The sequence below is a fragment of the Crocuta crocuta genome, unplaced genomic scaffold (genome assembly GCF_008692635.1).
Source record: "Crocuta crocuta isolate KB4526 unplaced genomic scaffold, BGI_CrCroc_1.0 scaffold113, whole genome shotgun sequence".
NCBI lineage: Eukaryota > Metazoa > Chordata > Mammalia > Carnivora > Hyaenidae > Crocuta > Crocuta crocuta.
This window is the reverse complement of record NW_027530368.1, coordinates 1,642,955-1,662,090: the sequence shown is the minus strand read 5'-3', so window position 1 is coordinate 1,662,090 and position 19,136 is coordinate 1,642,955. Positions and strand designations below refer to the sequence as shown.

The 19,136-nt window shown below is 48.5% G+C and overlaps 1 protein-coding gene across 2 annotated transcripts in view; it reads left to right on the top strand.

Moving 5' to 3' along the window:
• TET3 (tet methylcytosine dioxygenase 3) overlaps nucleotides 1–19,136 on the top strand; it is a 77,350-nt gene that overhangs the window by 54,390 nt on the left and 3,824 nt on the right. For both annotated transcript variants that reach the window (XM_077766265.1, XM_077766266.1), the window contains 5 exons: nucleotides 3,512–3,605; nucleotides 10,013–10,221; nucleotides 12,227–12,377; nucleotides 15,049–15,138; nucleotides 15,651–15,788. In XM_077766265.1, the coding sequence (XP_077622391.1) occupies nucleotides 3,512–3,605; nucleotides 10,013–10,221; nucleotides 12,227–12,377; nucleotides 15,049–15,138; nucleotides 15,651–15,788 (682 nt within the window). The remainder of the gene's footprint in view (nucleotides 1–3,511; nucleotides 3,606–10,012; nucleotides 10,222–12,226; nucleotides 12,378–15,048; nucleotides 15,139–15,650; nucleotides 15,789–19,136) is intronic.

Here is a 19,136-nt window from a genome sequence, read left to right as displayed (position 1 = left end):
TAAGGGAACTCCTTTCTTTACTGTGTGATAAAGGTAACACCCCAAAGAAGTACAACTTTAGCGCAATGGTTCTCAAACTTGAGCATGCTTTAGGGTCTTCTGGAGGGCTCGTGAAAGTACAGTCCCTGGCCCAGCAGGGCTGGGATGAGACCTGAGAGTCTGTATTCCTCCCAAATTCCCAAGTGATGCTGGTCTCAGCACCAGCCTTTGAGAACCACTTGCTAGGATGATCAGGTTATCCTTCAAGATAAGGTTTCAGCCTATTCTTTTAGACTTAGCTTAGGGTCTAGGAGTTCATATGTATACGGGAATGAATATTATCTAGATGTTGTAGAATATCATCTTAATGCTAGGCCAAAAAGTAAGACATTTAAGAAAAAAGAGCTAAACCGGGAGTTGATCGGTTGTCTTAAAGCACAAAGAAAGTTCTGGTTTAAAAAAAAAAAAAAAAAAAATCTAGTTGATCAGACAGTGCTTGGCCCTGTTATTTGCTCTTGAATATGAAGTCCAGTGCAGGAAGTGTTTCTCTGATGGGTGGGATGGTGGGGAAGATACTGGTCAGAAAGCTCGCGTCAGTGTCCTCAGCTCACCCTCCTGAGGGGAACACGATATCCTGTCTGTTTTGGTGAGAGCAGTGTGGACACCTCAGGCTGTTCTTCCCACAGCGACCCCAGGACACACCAAGTACCCAGGCTTTGCACTTGGGGGCCACTTCCTGATAAATGTTTGTGAAATTGAAACTTTTCCAGGAACCAAACAAAAGCAGCACTATCTGGTCTTTTCCTCTTGAGCCAGGCCACACTATATAAACTCCCCGGAGTCCTGCCTCTGAACACATTCTATAAGGGACTAACGCAGCCTTAGAATTTTAATGTGCTAATTATCAGAAACACTGTTTGCCTCTTCAGTGTGCTCCATTTCACTTAAGAGCTCAGTGAACCCAAAGAAACTGTATATCAATATTTCAAAAAATGTGTTTTCTTTCCCCATTACCAAAATAAAACCTGTGTATAAAAGTCTTTTTTAAAAAAAAGTTTAGAATAAAGCTCTCCAGCAGTTATCCAGAAGAAACCTTTTTAAAAAGTTTGATGTTTACCCTTCAGTTTTCTCTAAGCATTTATAGATGCACATATGTATATAGAAAAATTTTAAACTAAGTGGGATCAATTATAATGTACCCACTATTTGCAGCTGCTGCTTCCTCCCCGCTTAATTTCTTTCATGTTAGTACATAGAATCCTGTCAAATCCTTTTTGATGGCTACATGGCTTTCCAGCATATGGAAATTTAGCATATTTATTATAGTTTATTTAGCCAATTCTGTACTAGATATTTCTGTTGTTTGTGCAACAATGAACACCTTGTGCCTAAGTCTCGGTGTATTTGTACAGTTATTTCAGAGGTATTGAGATTCCTGGAAGTGGAGTGAATGAGAGAAAGAATACCAGGTCTCCCTCGCTACCCAAAAGTAGAACATCCCTGTGAAAACTTTCCTGAACTGAAAATGGCAATAAAGAGAAGAAGCGGTTACCATTAATTTATATGGNGGGATGCTGAGCATCGTTTCATGTGTCTGTTGGCCATCTGGATGTCCTCTTTGGAGAAGTGTCTGTTCATGTCTTCTGCCCATTTCTTCACTGGGTTGTTTGTTTTTCGGGCGTGTAGTTTGGTGAGTTCCTTATAGATTCTGGATATTAACCTCTTTAGGCTTTTCTGATACCTTAAGATTCATCTTGCTAACAGATGCACAAAATAACAAAGCACACATGCTCACGGACACAGTTCAGATCTCTGGCGACTGGATGCTGAGATGCCAAGTGCAGTTCCTGGGCCAGGAGCTTGGTGGCGCCATTCTCGCTGCACTGCCTGTGGTGTGCACTGCCTCTGTAACGGCTCATTGCCAAATGAACACTGAACGCTATTTTCGCTCTTTGCCTTTTTTTGTAAAAGCAAAAATTCTCTTTGGATTTCTTTCAGTTACCAAAAAACCAGGTACTGATGTAGATCTTTCATAAAAGCAAAGGCATAACATGAGCTTCTGAAAAGTGAGGGATACCTGTATGTGTTAGTATGTGTGTGTGTAGAGAATGTTAACTGTAGTATGTATGATAAGATACCTCTCTATTAAAGTAGAGGCCTTTAAATATAGTAGGCCATGACCAGATTGGATTCATTACAGAAATAATGATAGTTTGATTTAGATACTCTGATAAATAGCACATTCATATTAATTGATCAGAGGGGGAAGAAACATTCAATCATCTGTGTCCTTTGTTGCTCAAAGTGCTTTTGATAAAAAGAATCAACTCTTGATTAAAAATCCTTAGAACAGGAGACTGTTAGTAGATGCCTTCAAACTAAGTCAGTCTCTGTCTCTTTCCCAAAGTCAGCTAGCTTCCTTCTCAGTGATGGATAGTTGGCAACATTGTACAGTCGAGTCAGGAAATACGCAAAGATGCCCACTAGGGCTTCGGAAGCCTTGGCTGGTACAGGGAGGCCAGAGACTGAAATAGGGGCATAAAAAGTGGACAGGAGGAGGTGACAAATGACCCTGTTTTCAGATGATATGATTTTGTGCCTGAAGCTAAAAAGCTATTAAAAATACGACAGGTCAGTAAGATGACTGTTTACGTTGTTAAGAATTAATATTTAGCTGGCTTTTCCCTCACACAGGAGCTTCAAAGCACTTTAAACAGTGCTCCCCTATGGATTGTCTCATTTGTTCTCCTTCCAAGCCTGGGAAGTATGGGCCCTTTTTATCTTCATGTTAGATTAGGAAACTCGATTAGGCCTCGATATTAGGCCTCAATATCTTCAGTCATCTGACTACAGTGCTGTAGCCAGAAAGTGGCTGGTCCGGCACCCAAGCACCGCTGCCTGTGGCACCGTTGTCACGTGGCCTCGGGCATGTCAGTTCAGCTCTGGGGCCACAGTTTGATCACTTCTGAATTAGACGGCCTCGGAACCCCCGAGTGTGGGGGCCAGGGCAAGAGCGTGTGCAGTGTGTGTTTACTGCCACGGCAGTCTCGGAGCCAGCTGGTGCTTAGTAGGGTCACTTCCCCAGGCCTCAGCTCTCTGTCCTCATCGTGTTCAAGTGTCAGCTGGGGATTGTTGAAAGAAAACAATAAGATTTCCCCCCATTTATTTTTTTCTGTTTACTGACCATGTAAATAACAGGGTGACTCCACTAACAAGGCTGGATACAAATGCCCATGTTTAGCCCTTGGTTTGAGTACCCTCCCTAGAGGCTCAGAAAGAATAATCAGGGACACTGGGCTTGATGACTGCCTCTACCATGAGACAGAGGAGGGCAAGATGGACCAGAGGCCCCGGGGACCTGTACGTGGCCGCTGGGTCTCCAATGGCTCTGAGCGCAGAATACACATTTAAACCCTTCTTCTCTGTTGATCCCCCCAGTAACTAAACCCACGCTGAGGCTCACCTTCTTACCATAAGCTGCTGTCCTCTGGGGCTTCACGGTGCTGATGGTGGCTTCTGTCTCCCTCACCAGGTATGGAGAGAAGGGGAAAGCCATCCGGATCGAGAAGGTCATCTACACTGGGAAGGAGGGGAAGAGCTCGCGCGGCTGCCCCATCGCAAAGTGGGTGAGTGTCAGCCCTCCGGCCAGGGCTGCTGCCTCACTTCCCTCACCACAGTCCAGGCCAGAGGTGTGTGTATGTGGAAACAGACATGCTTACTGTTCAGGGGAACGTGGGAGCTTGCGTCTGCGCTCAGTTAAGGTCATTTTCCCCCAGCCTGAGCTAGCTTCATTTTATCTAAACACCAGCCCCTGGTACCCTGGGCTGGCCTCAGAAATGCTCTAGTCATTATGTTCGGTTCATACTCTCCCTGTGGATTGGGAATGTGGTTGAGGGGAGGCTTAAAGATGTCATCTTACTCAAGGCTGGGCCCCACTATGCACCATTTGACTCCTCTGCCCCTCCATGTGCTGGTGATGTTCCTGTCGCCAGTCCAGAGAACTAGGCCTCCAGGCAGGTTGGGGACAGTCTTTTATCTGCTTTACTGCTGAGGCTCCGTTCCCTCTAAGGCAACCTGAGCATCCCAGTGGGGGGGAGCATCAGTGACCGGAACCCTCGTTTCACCCCCACCCAGTTCTCTGACCTTGCCCTTGCAGTCCTCTAGGAGATATTTAGCATCACTGCAGAAGCTTGAGAGCAGCAGCAGGGTCATTAGGTAGTTGGGAGCTCAGCACTGTGCTGGGTGCTCCGTATGGGGATTTGCCTTAAAAATGAAAGGCTCTGTCCCTGTGCTCAGTCTGCTCATGACGTAGAGACACATGAAACAAAATCACAGACTTGAGTGATCAAGGTCCACCTGTGAGAGGCAGACTCAGTGCGATAGAGTTCAGGGTCAAGGGATATGAATGGTGGGAAGAACACGAGGCTTGGTTTGTCAGAGGAGGGTAACGCGCCTGGGGCCATGAATACAGAGCCACATTAAATGGGCTGACGAGGGGTGCTTGGGTGGCTCAGTCAGTTAAGCTTCCAACTTCGGCTCAGGTCATGATTTCATGGTTCGTGAGTTTAAGCCCTGCATCGGGCTCTGTGCTGACAGCTAGCTCAGAGCCTGGAGCCTGCTTCAGATTCTGTCTCTCCCTCTCTCTTTGACCCCCTCAAAAATAAATAAACATTAAAAAAAGATTTTTTTTTAATAAATGGCTGACCGGAGAGTAGAAGCATTTCTGGAAAAGAGAGTCATGTGAGCAAAGGTAACAGGCTGTGTGAATATACAGCTCACTGAGGGAGGGAAGGTGGGAAGATGACCTTTGTCAGCCTGTGTCCATCTGTGCACATGGCTGTTTTTATCTCATATACGCCATGCCTTTGCACCTTTGGTTTTAATGACTATGAAAGATGTCTGTACCTGAACTATCACGTATCTTTTTAGCAAGTTTTCAGTCAGTATTGCAGAATTATCTATAATAAAATAATGGGGAGCTACAGAGAGCCTTCAGAGGTATGAAGAAATATAGTGTCCCCACCCTCCTGAAAGAGAGGTATTGCAGTGGAAGGTAGACTCTACCTGTCTGTGGCTGATGAGGGTGCAGTGTTATCCCTCAGAGAACCCGTCAGTGACATATCTGCCCCTTATTCCTGCTAATCCATGTAGTTGTTGGAGAATTCCAAAGTCTTGGATAGGAAACTGAAGATCCTCACACAGGTGGAACCTAGGGACTTTTCCCTCTTCAGAAACAGTTGGATCAAGGGCAGAAAACAGCTGGCTGTGTAGGTGATGTAGAAGAAGAGAGTGTGCATTTCCAGCCCCTGAGCTCCGGGGAGCAGCACCTGTGCGTCTCTGCTAGGGCTGAGGACGGAGGTGCCCAGGTGAGGTGGTGAGCTCAGTTCCTGGGGGCAGGGAGAGGGGAGCAGAATGATAGGGGGGGGAGGAACTTGGTCTGCACACGTTGGTCTTCCAGGACCTGTGGGCAGATGCCCAGAGCAGAGCACACGAGGCACCTGATGTTTTGTCCAAAGTTTGAAATAGCTCATGGGTATCACCAAACCCTGGTAGGTGATGCCAGCTTTGAAAGAAAAGCTCAGATAGAAGGGAATGCATAGTGACCATGTTCCCAGAAGTGGGGAAATTCCTGTATCTGACGAGGGAAGAGAAAAGGAGAGAGGAGGGAGATTGTGTTTTATAGGGAAGAGCAAATGGAGGTGGGCCATTGACTATTACAGTGGTAAGAAAATGGTGGTGCTGAGTTGTGTTTTTCTTTTCTAGCTATCTCTCCTAGTGCAGTGGACTTGTTTTTTGCCTACATGGCCACCAAATACCCTATCTACCTTGGTGGTAGAGCTCATCTAAAGAGTTCTACCTCCTTGGAAGTTGGAAAAGGGCAGGTGTTCCCTTCCCTGCTTCCCTCTACCCCCCCCCCACACACACTGGGAAGTGACCCATAAGTGCCAAGGAGAGCAGATTGTTCTTAGTGTCAGTGTGGCATCAAGAGCCCAGGCAGTAGTCTATGGGTACGGGCAAGCGGCAGCATCCAGCTGCCTGTGGTGGACACTTCCTGTGGCTCTTCCCGCCTGCCGCCTGTTCTTGTCTCCTCTCTAGAGCCTGGGTTTCCATTTCCAGCCAGGTTCATGTCTTTGTCTACAGCCTGGACAGCCCAACCAGTAGGTTCGTCTAAAAGCCGTGTGCCTGACAAATTCTGGACTTGCCCGGCCTGGCTCTTGGGGGACAAAGTTGAGGTACATCCTGGGTCCCCAGCAAATGTGTGTTGAGAGAAGGATCTAAGGAAGCAGTGAGATAGCCCAGGGAGTGCACTGATACTCTCCACTTTGGAGGAGGCTTGTACTAAGTATGGAAGTCGGCAAATATGGGAGTAAGGGAATGACCAGGTAGCATTCCAGGGGTTCAGAATAAATGGAGACATGCCAGAAACAAACACCGCCGACCACACAAATGCACTTTGGATAGAAGAATCGTGGAGATGCTGCTAGGGCCAGTCTGTGAAGATAACAGGGGTCTGAAGGCAGATATATGAAGGCCCCTTGAGGGCAGGGGTGGAACAGACCTCCTGGGGAACCCCACGGATTGGAACTAAGTACCAGGAGTAGGAAAACAGATGTGGGCTTCCTTTGGTGCTGTGCTGTTGTTGTGCAGTGAGCAGAGGATTCCTGGCCAGAATCTGGGGGCTCTGTCTGTGATCCATGGCGGTATATGAGCCACCAGTGTGGCTGCGCTCAGGTGTTGGTGTCTTCCTGCCTTACACTGGCCTTTTGATTTTTGCACTTCGTGCATTCAGTCCTGCCGGCTTCCTTCATAATAGGGGGAAGGGAGCGCCACTTTATTGTTTTCTTACACTTCTTTTGAGTGTACCCATCGGCCTCTGAGGGTGTGGCCACAGAGAGCTGTCTGCTTGTGCTTATCATGTTTATGTGTCTGCCACTTGGGAAACCAAAAAGACATGGCCTCAATCTCAGCTTTGACAGGTCAGGTGTTTCCCTGTGTGCTCTGAACACATGTTGCACATGAGTGTGATTAGCCAGTGCCCTACCCTGAGCACCGAGCAGGGATTGCCAGTAGAGCCTCAGAAAGCCTGGTGACAGAGACTGCAGTCTTATCAGTACCCAGGATGTGTGTCGATGTTCACGATACGCCCGGCTCTGTCTGCGGAGGCCAGGCAGTCACACAGGGAGCCCTGATACCACATGACTTAATGACATGTTCATGTGTTACTGATCCCAAAAAACATTTTTAAAAAATAATGATGTAACCGGTGCTTCTGTGGGTTGGCCCAGAGTAGGAACTCATGGGCCAGGGATATGTTTTGTTTAACGTGTCCCTTAAAATTTCGAAGGAAATTCTGACATCTGCTACAACATGGATGAACCTTGAGGCGGTTATGCTAAGGACAAACACACTATGATTTCACATATATGAAGTATTGTGAGTAGTCAAACTACTCAGAGTCGGAAAGTAGAATGGCTGTTACCGTGGTCTAGGGGCCAGAGAGAAGGGAGAGTACAGGTAAATGGGTACAGGGTTTCTGTTTGGGAAGATAGGATGCTGTGGGGGTGGACAGAGTTCCGGTGATGGCTGCAGAGCAGGGTGAATGTACTTCTGCCTCTGAGCCATGTGCTTAATGATGGCTGCAGTGGTAAATTTTATGTCACATGTGTTTTACCATGATTTTAAAAAGTTGAATTAGGTGCTCACATCTTTAAAAGGAGAGACTTCAGGTAAAAATCTAGATTTCTGTTTTCTTCTTGTTAAAATTGGAAGAGGTAGCTGCACTAGGCTGGAATTCCCACCAGGCAGTGGCTGATGGAGAGGAGGCCTGGCCTACCCATTTTGAAGGGGCAAGTGTTTTTCACTTGGCCATGATTCACACCACCCCCAGCTGTCCATCTGGCCCACTTTCCTTATTTATACTGCACGCCTGGCTGCCTCTTTGCACAGCTCCCTGATGTACTCATGACCAAGTGTGTCTCCAGCCCAGGCATCTCCTGGCCTTATCAGACCCAATGTGCTGGGGTCTAACTAGAAATAGCCACTCGAATGTTCCAAAGGACCTCAGCTCCAGTGTGTAAACAACCCACAACCCACCCCACTGTCCTGTGCCACAAAAGTGGAAGTCCATTTAAGACTTTGCCCTGTCCCTCAGCCCCTAGAGTCAGACGGTCCCAAAGTCACTTTCTCCTCAATGTGTCTGAATGCATTCCTTTTCCTGTTTCATCCCCCGCTTCCCTACTTCAGCACTTGATCCCCTTTTGCTTGTGTTGTTTGTTAGTGTCTCCTTGTCACTCTCCCCTCCACCCGCCAACCACCTGCTCCCCTTCTAGAGCAGGAAGCTACTTGCGAAAGCTCCTTGTGTGGACTCCTTGGTGGAGCCCCCGCCTTGAGTGCAAGCCCTTGTAGTCTGCCCTCATCCCTCATCTTATCAGGTCAGAGAATTAGTTGGAGCTCTTAGGGGAGATCAGCCACCTTGTCCCACAACTCCTCAGCCCTTTGCCGTTTCCTTATCTTTTGGGGAAGAGTTCTGGATGTGAGTTGTGTGAGGACCTGGGGACCTGGCAGCAGTGCAGAGCCCAAGGCCCTTGCTTTTTGTTTTCTTTAAGCACCTTATTGAGATATAATTCACACACCATACGATGTATCCATTCAAAGTATATAGTTCACTGGTTTGGGGTATATTATTAATTTTTTTTAATTTTTTAAAAATTTTTTTATTTTATTTTTATTTTTTATTTATTTTTTTTACACAAATAGTTTATTGTCTTTATTTTTTCTTTTTTTATACAGTTTATTGTCTAATTTTTAAAAACTGTGTTAAAATATACATAACATAAAATTGGCCATTTTAACCATTTTTAAGTATACAGTTTAGTGGCATCAACTATATTCACTCTTTTTTTGTTTTGTATTTTTTTAAATATTAGAGCGAAGGAGGGGCAGAGGGAGGGAGAGAGAGGATCTTAAGTAGGCTCCATGCTGTCCACGCAGAGCCTGTCACAGGGCTCTATCCCACGACCCTGGGTTCATGACCTGAGTTGATATCAAGATTCGGACACTGCACTGACTGAGCCACCCAGGCGGCCCAACATTCACATTGCTTTGCAACCATTTTGCAACCATCAGAACACTCTAGATTTTTCAAGACTTTTTCATCATCCCATAGGGAAACTCTGTACCTGTTAAATAATAATTCCCCATTCTCTCCGCCCCAATCCTGGCAGCCACTTTCTGTCTCTGTGAACGTGACTCTTCTAGGTACTCTGTGTAAGTGGAATCATACAGTACGTATTCTTTAGTGTCTGGGTTCTTTCACTTAACATGTTCTCTAGGTTCATCTATGTTGTCGCATGAGTTAGATTTTCCTTCCTCATTAAGGTTTATGACTATTCCATTGTTTGGAGAGTCCACGTCTTATATCCATGCATCTGTTGATGGACACTTGGGTTGTTCCTGCTGTGTGGCTGCTGTGACCAGTGCTGCTCTGAACATGAGTGTGTAAACACCTGTCCCAGTCCCTGCTCCCGGTCACCTTGGGTATATTCCTAGGAATGGCATTGCCTGGTCGTATGGTAATTATATGTTTAGCTTTTCAAGAAACTACCCGAAATTGTTTTCCACAACACCAGGGCCCTTGGTTTTTCATTAAAATCATACAGATATGCAGCATTTTCTCTGCAAATATTTTAAGACTACATAAAAATCTCTGAATATATTTTGGCTTACCAATTTATCTGTGTGTTTTTAGTCCTAAGTCTGTGTAATTCATCAATAATAACTTAGGTTTTGTAGTAAATATTTTTTATTTAGCTCTTAAATTACTTTTGTGTTTATTATTCCCTAATTATTAACGGTCTCTTAGCCTGTGTGGTTGCCATTAGCAGGTTGTGATATCCCGTGGACACTGCCCTAAAGACCTGAATCCCCAGGTCTGGTCGGCAGAGGTGGGGGGGTGTATGGCGTCCCATGCAGAGGAGCGTGGTGGCGTGGCTTCCACAGTTAGCAGTGCCCTCCCCACCCCGCGCCCCTGCAGGTGATCCGCAGGCACACGCTGGAGGAGAAGCTACTGTGCCTGGTGCGGCACCGGGCGGGCCACCACTGCCAGAACGCGGTGATTGTCATCCTCATCCTGGCCTGGGAAGGCATCCCACGCAGCCTCGGAGACACCCTCTACCAAGAGCTCACCGACACCCTCCGGAAGTATGGGAACCCTACCAGCCGGAGATGTGGCCTCAATGATGAGTACGTGGGTAGGATCCCGACGTGCAAGGGTGGGGTGGCGGGGCCAGATATCCATCAGTGGGGCCTTGGGGAGCAGAGGCAGGGAGAGACCCCGGGCCCCCCTGAGGGGGGTGCTAGCCCCTCCCAAGGCCCTGTCTGTCCTGCAGTCAGGGCTGTGATGAAAGAAGTTCTCCCACAATCCTGACCTGGGTTCTTCTGGTCCCAGCAGGAGAAGGGTCTCTTGACTTAGCTCAGCTTTGCTGTTGAACCTCAGATGAACTCTGAGGTTCTAATGGTGGAATAGCTGGGAGTGCCTGAGTGCTCTGTACATCTAAGGCATCAGTGGCATTCATAAAACCTGCTCCTCTAGGGTCTTTTCCCACTTTTTATTTATTTTCTTAACATTTATTTATTTTTGAGAGACAGAGCATGAGTAGGGGAGGGCCAGTGAGAGAGGGAGACACAGAATCCAAAGCAGGCTCCAGGCCCCGAGCTGTGAGCACAAGCCCGACACAGAGCTCAAACTCACAGACTGTGAGATCATGACCTGAGCTGAAGTCGGATGCTTAACTGACTGAGCCACCCAGGCGCCCCTTCCCACTTTTTAAACTAAGGTGTTTGTTTTTAATGTTTATTTTTGAGAGAGAGAGAAAGAGAGAGAGAGAGGGTGTGAGTGAGTCTGGAAGGGGGAAAGAGAGAGGGAGACACAGAATCTGAAGCAGCCTCCAGGTTCTGAGCTGTCAGCACAGAGACTGATGCGGGCTCGAACCCACGGACCACAAGATCATGACCTGAGCCCAAGTCGGATGCTTCACCGACCGAACAACCCAGCCCCTCAACCCCACTTTTTAAATTAAGGAATTTTTACTTAGGTATACAGTTGAAGAGGTTTCTTCTTAAGTTTTTTGTTTAAATTCCAGTTACGTAACATACAGCATAGTATTCATTTCAGCTGTTGAAGTTTGAAGAGTTTTGACAGATGTCTACAGTCACATAGCCGCCACGAAGATCTAGAACCTTTCCATCATCCCCTCCAGTCCCCCTGTGCTACTTTGTAAGCAGGTTTCCTTCTGCCCTTGGCAACCGCCACTCTTGCTTCTTATCCCTGTCAGTTTGCCTTTGCAAGAATGTTGTTATAGATGGAACCATACGGGGTGTAGCCTCCTGAGTCTGGCTTCTTTTTCCCTAAGCATAGGGAAAAAGTTTCTGAGCTTCATCTGTGGAAGTGTGTATCTCATTCTTTTTTATTGCTGAGTAGTCTGCCACTGCTGGACTCCTCACAGGTCATTTATCCACTCCCCAGTTGAGGGGCATCTGGAGCATTTCCAGATTTGATTAGTTGTTGATAATGTCAGTGTTTATTTATTTAAAGGACTGTCAGCTCCTGGGCCTGAAGGAAGCAGGCGTGCTCATACCCTATAGTCCATGTCCCTTCCCTGATTGTGTCATATGTGTTAGAACGTGTCATGATATTAGTGTTAAGGCAAAGTATAAACCTTACTGGGGTTTTGACTAGATTCTTCCCACTTGCCTCAAACAACCCATGAGTTTCTCCCAGCAACAGATTCTACAAATTTTCTTCTTTTTTTTTTTTTTAATGTTTATTTTTGAGAGAGAGAGAGTATGAGCAGAGGAGGGGCAGAGAGAGAGCAAAACACAGAATCCAAAGCAGGCTCCAAGCTCTGAGCTGTCAGCACAGAACCCGACATGGGGCTTGAACTCCTGCACCGTGAGATCATGACCTGAGCCAAAGTCATATGCTTAACCGGCTGAGCCACCCAGGCGTCCCTCCCAACAGCAGATTTTTTAGACCTTTAGGCTCAGGGGTAGGAGAAGAAAGGGTTGCTCAGAGCTGACTCTCTAACACAAGGAAATTTGGGAAAGGAGTTAAAGGTGGGGAGGGATGTGGTCCCAGTCACCGGGAGGCCATGGGTGCCAGGCCTCAGCAGGCCCTCCCCATGATGTAGGAGGACGGTTTCAGAACAAAAAATGTGTCTGTATGCCTAACGTGTGACGCGTGTTGCAGCCGGACCTGCGCTTGCCAAGGCAAAGACCCCAACACCTGCGGTGCCTCCTTCTCCTTTGGATGTTCCTGGAGCATGTACTTCAACGGCTGCAAATATGCTCGGAGCAAGACGCCTCGCAAGTTCCGCCTCGCAGGGGACAACCCCAAGGAGGTGAGCGGAGCTCTGGCTCTTCCCACCCCACCTCCTGTCTCTGGTAGTGCGGTGGGGGATGGGTTGGCACACCCCGACTCGTGCGCAGATCATGCAACTGGCTTTATTTTTTTAACTGACCTTATCTTGCTGTGAAGTAAGGTATGTGGGGTGTGGTGTGGAGGGGTGTGATGAGTAAAAAAATTAAACCTAATCAGTTAGGGGCACCTCATACTCTCCCAGTTTAAAACAGTCTCTTTAAGGTAAATAGTCAAGTTTCTCACCAGAATTTGACCTTCTTCATGGGTCATTTCTTCTCTTCATTCTTTCCAAGACGTGTTTGCAGGGTTGGGAGGTATAGCAGGAAGAGGAGCCTCTAGGCCCTCGGCCGCTTTCTGGGGCCAGTGCTGGGCTTCCCGAAGGGCCCCTCGTCCTGCCTGGCAGCCAGGCCCATGTCTCTGTACGGTCGTCCATGGGTCCAGGCCCTTGCTGTCTCCTTGCTGGGAGCCTGGCCTGTCTCTTAGGCTCCGGACTAGTGTGCACAACAGCCTCCTGTCTGCAGCCTCCTGGTGAGGCCAGGCTGCCTTCCGCCCTGCCCCGTCCCCTGTGCTGCTGTGCTTGTGAATGCCATCCCGGAGGTGGTCTTCACGTGGAGTTCCAAATGCAGAGAAGGTGCGGGCCTGTCTGGGCTCCCCACCATCTCCCCTCCACTTTACCACCTCCCAACTACCTGGGCTCCTGTGAGGCAGGGTACTGGGTCCCTTCGTGGGGATCTAGGCAGCGTCTTGATCCCCAGTTCTACCTTCCACGTCTCCCTGAGCTCCTGTACAAGAAGGCTGTCCTCCTTTTCCATGGGTGCAGGGACTCCCTCGGGGCACAAGTTTTTCTTCTCTGTGTGTAATAAACTTCTATGCTCTGAGTACCCAGTTCTGCTTTTCAGAAGTAAAAGGAATCATTTTCAAATGCAGAACTGTTTTTTCCCAGCAAAGCCTGGCTTTTAGACTATTGCACAAGCTAGTCTGATAGTCTGATTTGACACTGGACTTTTCTCTTTGGTGGCATCTGCCCTCCCCTGGAAGCAAGCAAATGCAGTTGTTTCAATGAAGAGAGGAGCCCCAGGGCCACAGGAACTAGGAATGACCAGGAGTGAAAAGACATTAATTTCTCACAGATACTTCCCCCGTTCCATCAGTTGCCATTTCACTGTGCTTACTTAGTGCAAGGACTCTGGCCAGCACCTCACAGTATGCATCTCCTCAGGGTCTTAACCTCGCCACACCCCGGGGTCTAGGCCCCGCTGCTACTCACCTTACAGATGGGGTGGGACGACGTGGCAGTAATGGTAAAGTCAGGCCTGGGTTTTCCCAGAGCTTATGAGCCTCGGCCCTGTGCTGTGCTGGCCTTGGGCCCTCCATGTTGGTGGCAGCCTCTGGACTGCAGCCAGAGATAGGCAGCTGGCGGTGGCTGGCAGCTCTGGCCACCCTGCTGGACAGACTGCTGAGCCATTGGTCTTGCTCTTCCATGTCTACTTCTGTAAACTTGGTTCTTTTTCTCTTCCTTCTTCTTCCTCTTTGTCGCTGAAAACTCTTCATGCCTATCTGTGTTCAAGGCCTTGTAGGAACACACACGCACACCCACATGCACACCCACATGCACACACACACCTGCCCCCACCGGCTCTACTTGCCACCCTCAGAGGGCCAGGGAGAGGCTGTGGATGCCTGAAACCCTTGGCCAAATGTAGCTGGGATGCTGCTGCTTTGTCTGGGGTGGCACTATCCAGTGGAACTTCTTCTGTGAGGACGGAAACGTTCTCTGCAAAAAACATGTAGCACAGGAGCCTCATGTAACCACAAAAACTTGAAATGTGGCTAGTGAAACAGACACTGGATTTTTAATTTTATTTAACTTTTTTTAGATGTTTGTTTATCATGAGAGAGAGAGAGTGAGTGGGGGAGAGGCGGAGTGGGGGAAAGAGGAGAGAATCCCAAGCAGGCTTCATGCTGTCAGCACAGAGTCCCACATGGGGCTCAATCTCACAGAGGGTGAGATCGAACCTGAGCCAAATAAAGAGTCAGACACTTAACCAACTGAGCCACCCAGGAGCCCCAATTTTATTTAATTTTAATTAAATTTAATATATATTTCAATAGCAGCACAGGGCTCATGACTAACACATGTAACGGTACAGGTCTAGAGAGTAGAGTGTCCCTGGCTCATGATAGGCTTTGGGCCTGGCTGGCTGTGGAATTCCTGACCTAGACTTTGACCTGCCCCTCTCTGCCATCATTTACCTGTCTGTAACACCAGAAGAAAAAGCCACACCCGTTGCTTTTGCTTTTCCCCGCCTGCTGCATTGCACTTCTGACCTAGGGTATTGAGCACTCAAAACCAACAACTGGTTTTATGTGTTGTGAGCGGCACTGGGCTGGAACCTGGAAGAGCCGTCGCTTAGTGGTCAGGATGACTGGACCTTCAGGCCACGGCTTTTCCTGAGCTTCTATCTCCAACATTAAAACAGACATGGTACCCTACGCCTCCCAGACAGAACCTGTAAAAACACCTGATGGCACTTTACTTCCCACCTTCCCAGCAACCCAGTGATGGTTCTAGAGTGGAGGTTAATTTCCAGTATGTAGAGTGTGCTAGATGGGGCTGCTCTGGATACGCGTGACTGCTCTTCTCTCTACAGGAAGAAGTGCTCCGGAAGAGTTTCCAGGATCTGGCTACCGAAGTTGCTCCCCTGTATAAGAGGCTGGCCCCTCAGGCCTATCAGAACCAGGTACTGAGGCTTGGGCCTTTCTCTGCCCCTGTGTCATCTGTAACTCTGGTCATGTTCCCTGAAGTCAGGAAATGGGAGAGTGAGCACCTTTGTGCTCCTTATGGGAAGGGCTTGGCTAGAGATAGAGCAGTGATGTAGGTCTTTGATGAGATCCTTTCTTTACACCAAGCCAACTGCATCCCAGACCATCTCTCCCCTATCCCTTACTTTCATGCCTTTCCCCATGGTAATCCATCATCTCCCCTGGTCTGGCTTCTGGGGAGGCTCAGGTTTCTCTCTCCTGTCCCCCATGCATCCCACCATGCAGATGCAGTGAGGGTGACTTGAGGTTACCCAGAAGGAAGTAATTGCTACGGAAGCTTCAGCCAGAAAGCCTACCTCCTGAAGCCCCTGTGCAAGGCCTCCGTGGTCCTTAACCCCCTCCCTCTGAGACCTAGCCCCGCCTCCCCAGCACAGAATCAGGGCCACTGACCTCAGGTCACACAAGCAGTTCTCTTTGGCTATCCATGCAGGTGACCAATGAGGAAATAGCGATTGACTGCCGCCTGGGGCTGAAGGAAGGGCGGCCCTTCTCAGGGGTCACAGCCTGCATGGACTTCTGTGCCCACGCCCACAAGGACCAGCATAACCTCTACAACGGGTGCACAGTGGTAAGGAACCTGGGCCCGTCACAGAGTCCCCGCGGGATGGTCCTGGGAAAGAGACTGGTTTATGCACACAGGTGGGCTCAGAGGAGGGAGGGCCCTGGAGACAAGAGTCTCATCACTGGGAGGTGCCCTCCAGACTGGCTGCCCCTGCCCACTTCTCTGAGAAATGCATGGACCGGAATGCTTGGACGAGGCTGGTCTCGTCTCCACGTCTTAGGTGGATGCTGTAGAATGCAGGCTGTTGGGCACCTGGACTCCCTCAGTTACCTAAAGATGGTTCCAGGTCTCTGTGAACACTTGGATTTAAATCCAGACCGCTTCTGGAGTCATCCATTGAGCAAATGTTTATTGTGCCCCAGGTACTGTTCTAGATGTTGGGGAACAAAATGGACTAAGCCCTGCCCGAGTATGTGATACAGTTAATGTCTGGTAGTGCTGAAGGCTGTGAGGAAGAGATCAGCAGGGTAAGGGGTAGAGTGATAGGAGATGCTATTTGGGAAGCCATGGGCAGAGCGGCCCCTCTGAGGAGGGGTACCTGAGCTGAGGCATGAATGAAGCAAGAGAGTAAGGGACCTGAGTGTCTGAGGGTGGAGGGCTCCAGGCAGAAGGACCAGCACAGACAAGGGCTCGGGGTAGGCAGGGACCAGCTCACAGTGAGCTCAGAAGGTGGGCAGGGCTGTGGGTTGTTCTCCAAGTGTGATGGGAAGCTGGGAGTGGTAGGATCTCCTTGATAACGTTACAAGTGCTCTCTTGGTCCTGCAGATGGAAAAGAAGTATGTGGAGAATGGGGTGAGTGGGAGACGATCAGAGGAGAAAGCCAGTTAAGAGGCTGGGACAGTGTCCGGGCTAGAGGTGACAGGGCTTGGGNTGGACAGGTGCAGGATATGAGAGGGAAAGACTAGAGAGCCCCCCAAGGCTTTTTGCCTGAGCACCTGGGCAAGTGTCGGTGTGGTACGCTGAGACGTAGAATCGCAGGAGAAGGCCAGTTTGGGGGTGAAAGTGAAGAGTTCTGTTTTGAGCTGCTGCCAGATGTCCAGGTGGACACATGGAGCAGGCAGGGGGGTGGGCTGCCTGGAGAATACGTAGTTCACAGTTTCAGCCACAGGGCTAGACGCCGTCACCAGGGGAGCAAGTGCAGATGGAGAGGAGGGGAGGTCAGGGCGTGAGTGGGGACCGCTTCGAAGGGATGGTGCCAGCTCTCTTCATGGCTTTTTAACTCGGTCCTGGCAGGCCGGGCTCCCTGGGGAATTGAGGAAGAGGCAGGGGCACTGGCAGTTCACCCGAAAGGGGACTCCCAGAGTCAGGGTGTCGCTGGGGTCTGCCACGGGGGTTGATGGCCCAGCACGAGACTTTATTTTTCTACCTTGTCCTCCTTCCCTTATGTCCAAGGCTAGAAGGCAGGCCTCCATCCACACGGTATTTTGAGGGTTTCTAGCTGCCACACAGAGAAAGGGAGGGACGTCCGGGGTTGGAAGAGGGGCAGGGAAGGAGGAGGAGACATCGGGAGAGAGGAGCACAGTGAGGTTATTTTGATCCCAGAGCTTGTAGCATTTGGAGTGGAAGAAAAAGTAAACTTCTTCCAAAATGAACAGTGTTTTTTTTAAATCAAACTATTTATTGTCTAAAAAAGTAAACAGTTTAAGAAAGTGTAAAGTAAAAATTGCCTGAAATCTCAGAGACCTAATGAGTGTTAGTTAGCATTGTGATGACCAGCCTTCCAGGTACCTGAATATGTGTGCATGTGTGTACAGCTGTGTAAGATTTACACCGACGTGATCACACTATATGTATGTGCTGTTCCATGACCTGTTTTTCATGAGAATACATGATGGATAGCTCTGTGTGTCACTGGATGTAGACTTACTTCAACGTGCTGTAAGGTTGTATGTGTGGCTCTGACCACTTCCCCTGTGGATGGACAGTGAGTGCCTCCAGACACCCCCTGTGTAAACCAGAGTGGGGGTCCATCCGTACTACTTCTTGGTGTGGTGGGGGAATAATCCCCTTGAGATCCCGGGTAAGGACTGATACAGGCTTAGAGTGTGGTTTCTCCGGCTCACTTGGCAACGCAGGGTTTTCTCAGTTTCTTTAGTCTCTGCCCGCCTAAGGGGCAGACGTACGTCAGACTGTAGTTTTTCTTTTACGACTAGAGAGGCTGAACATCTTTTTCTCTATCTCTTACCCATTTAAATTTTGTCTTTCTGACTACCCTTTATGTCCTCTTTTTTATTTTTATTTTTTTTAAACAAGGATAGCCCTGTCTGTTGACATTGGTAAGGTATCCACGTTAAGGAGAGAAACACAGCTTCTGTCCTATCTCATCCTTTGCTTTTTACTTTTGCTGTAGTGTCTATCACATTGGGTTTTAGGGAATGATGGGAAGCAGGGCCAGTGGTCAGTCCAACCCAGAAAGCCCACAGGGTCTGGTCAGAGCAGGTCAAGTCTGAAGAGCCACACATACTCTGGGAAGAACCACACTTGGTAGAGCATCACACCAGAGGGGGAGCTGTAGATAAAAGCATGAACACGCTGACCTCATAAAAATGTACAGGTTCCGTTCAGTAATAAAACAGCGTGATCAAAATTGAAAGGCCCATACAAACTGGAAAACAGTATTTGTAACAAGTGACAAAATGAATGATAACTTTCATAGATAAAGATTACTTTACATAAATGATAAAAAATAAATAGTCGTATAAAAATGAGCAAAAGGCATAACACTCACCAAAAAGAGAGCTGTATTAAAATATACCCAAGGTTTGTTTTAATGAAGTATGATAAGACCGGAAAACACAGGATTGTCAGGAGGGCCGAACTTTATACTCACAGAGCCGAGAAGCATGTGCCCACCAGGCCACAGGGGGAGCACCAGCATTAGTCAGGAGGCAGAGGAGTGAGTGCGGAGAGGGTGGCCTGCGGCAGTTGGAGATTTGGTTGGAAGGAGTGGGCAAGGCAGAATATGGAAGCTGAGTAAGCTGAGGACTGGAGTTTGAAGAGTTTGTGGGCTGAGCCATAGGGGTGCTCCCCAGTTGTCCTCCCTAGCCCTGGGTGATGGAGGGCAGGAGGAATATTTGCTTGGTGTGTGAGAGTTTGATAAAAGGGAGAGCTGGGGGTGTGGGCCCTGGCTTGGTCAGTTTGTGTATCAGAGTGTACCTGAAGGGGGGGTCATTTGCTATCTCTAGGAATTAGCTGGTTGTGGGGGAAAGACACCCCTCCAGGGTCAACGCCCCAAATGCCAGGGCATCAAGAACACAGAAAATAAAATAGAATCAACAAAACAGTCAGAGTAAACTTGAAAGAGAAAAAAAATTTTACCCCATTAGTAATGAGGGAAATGCAGAGACCAGCAGT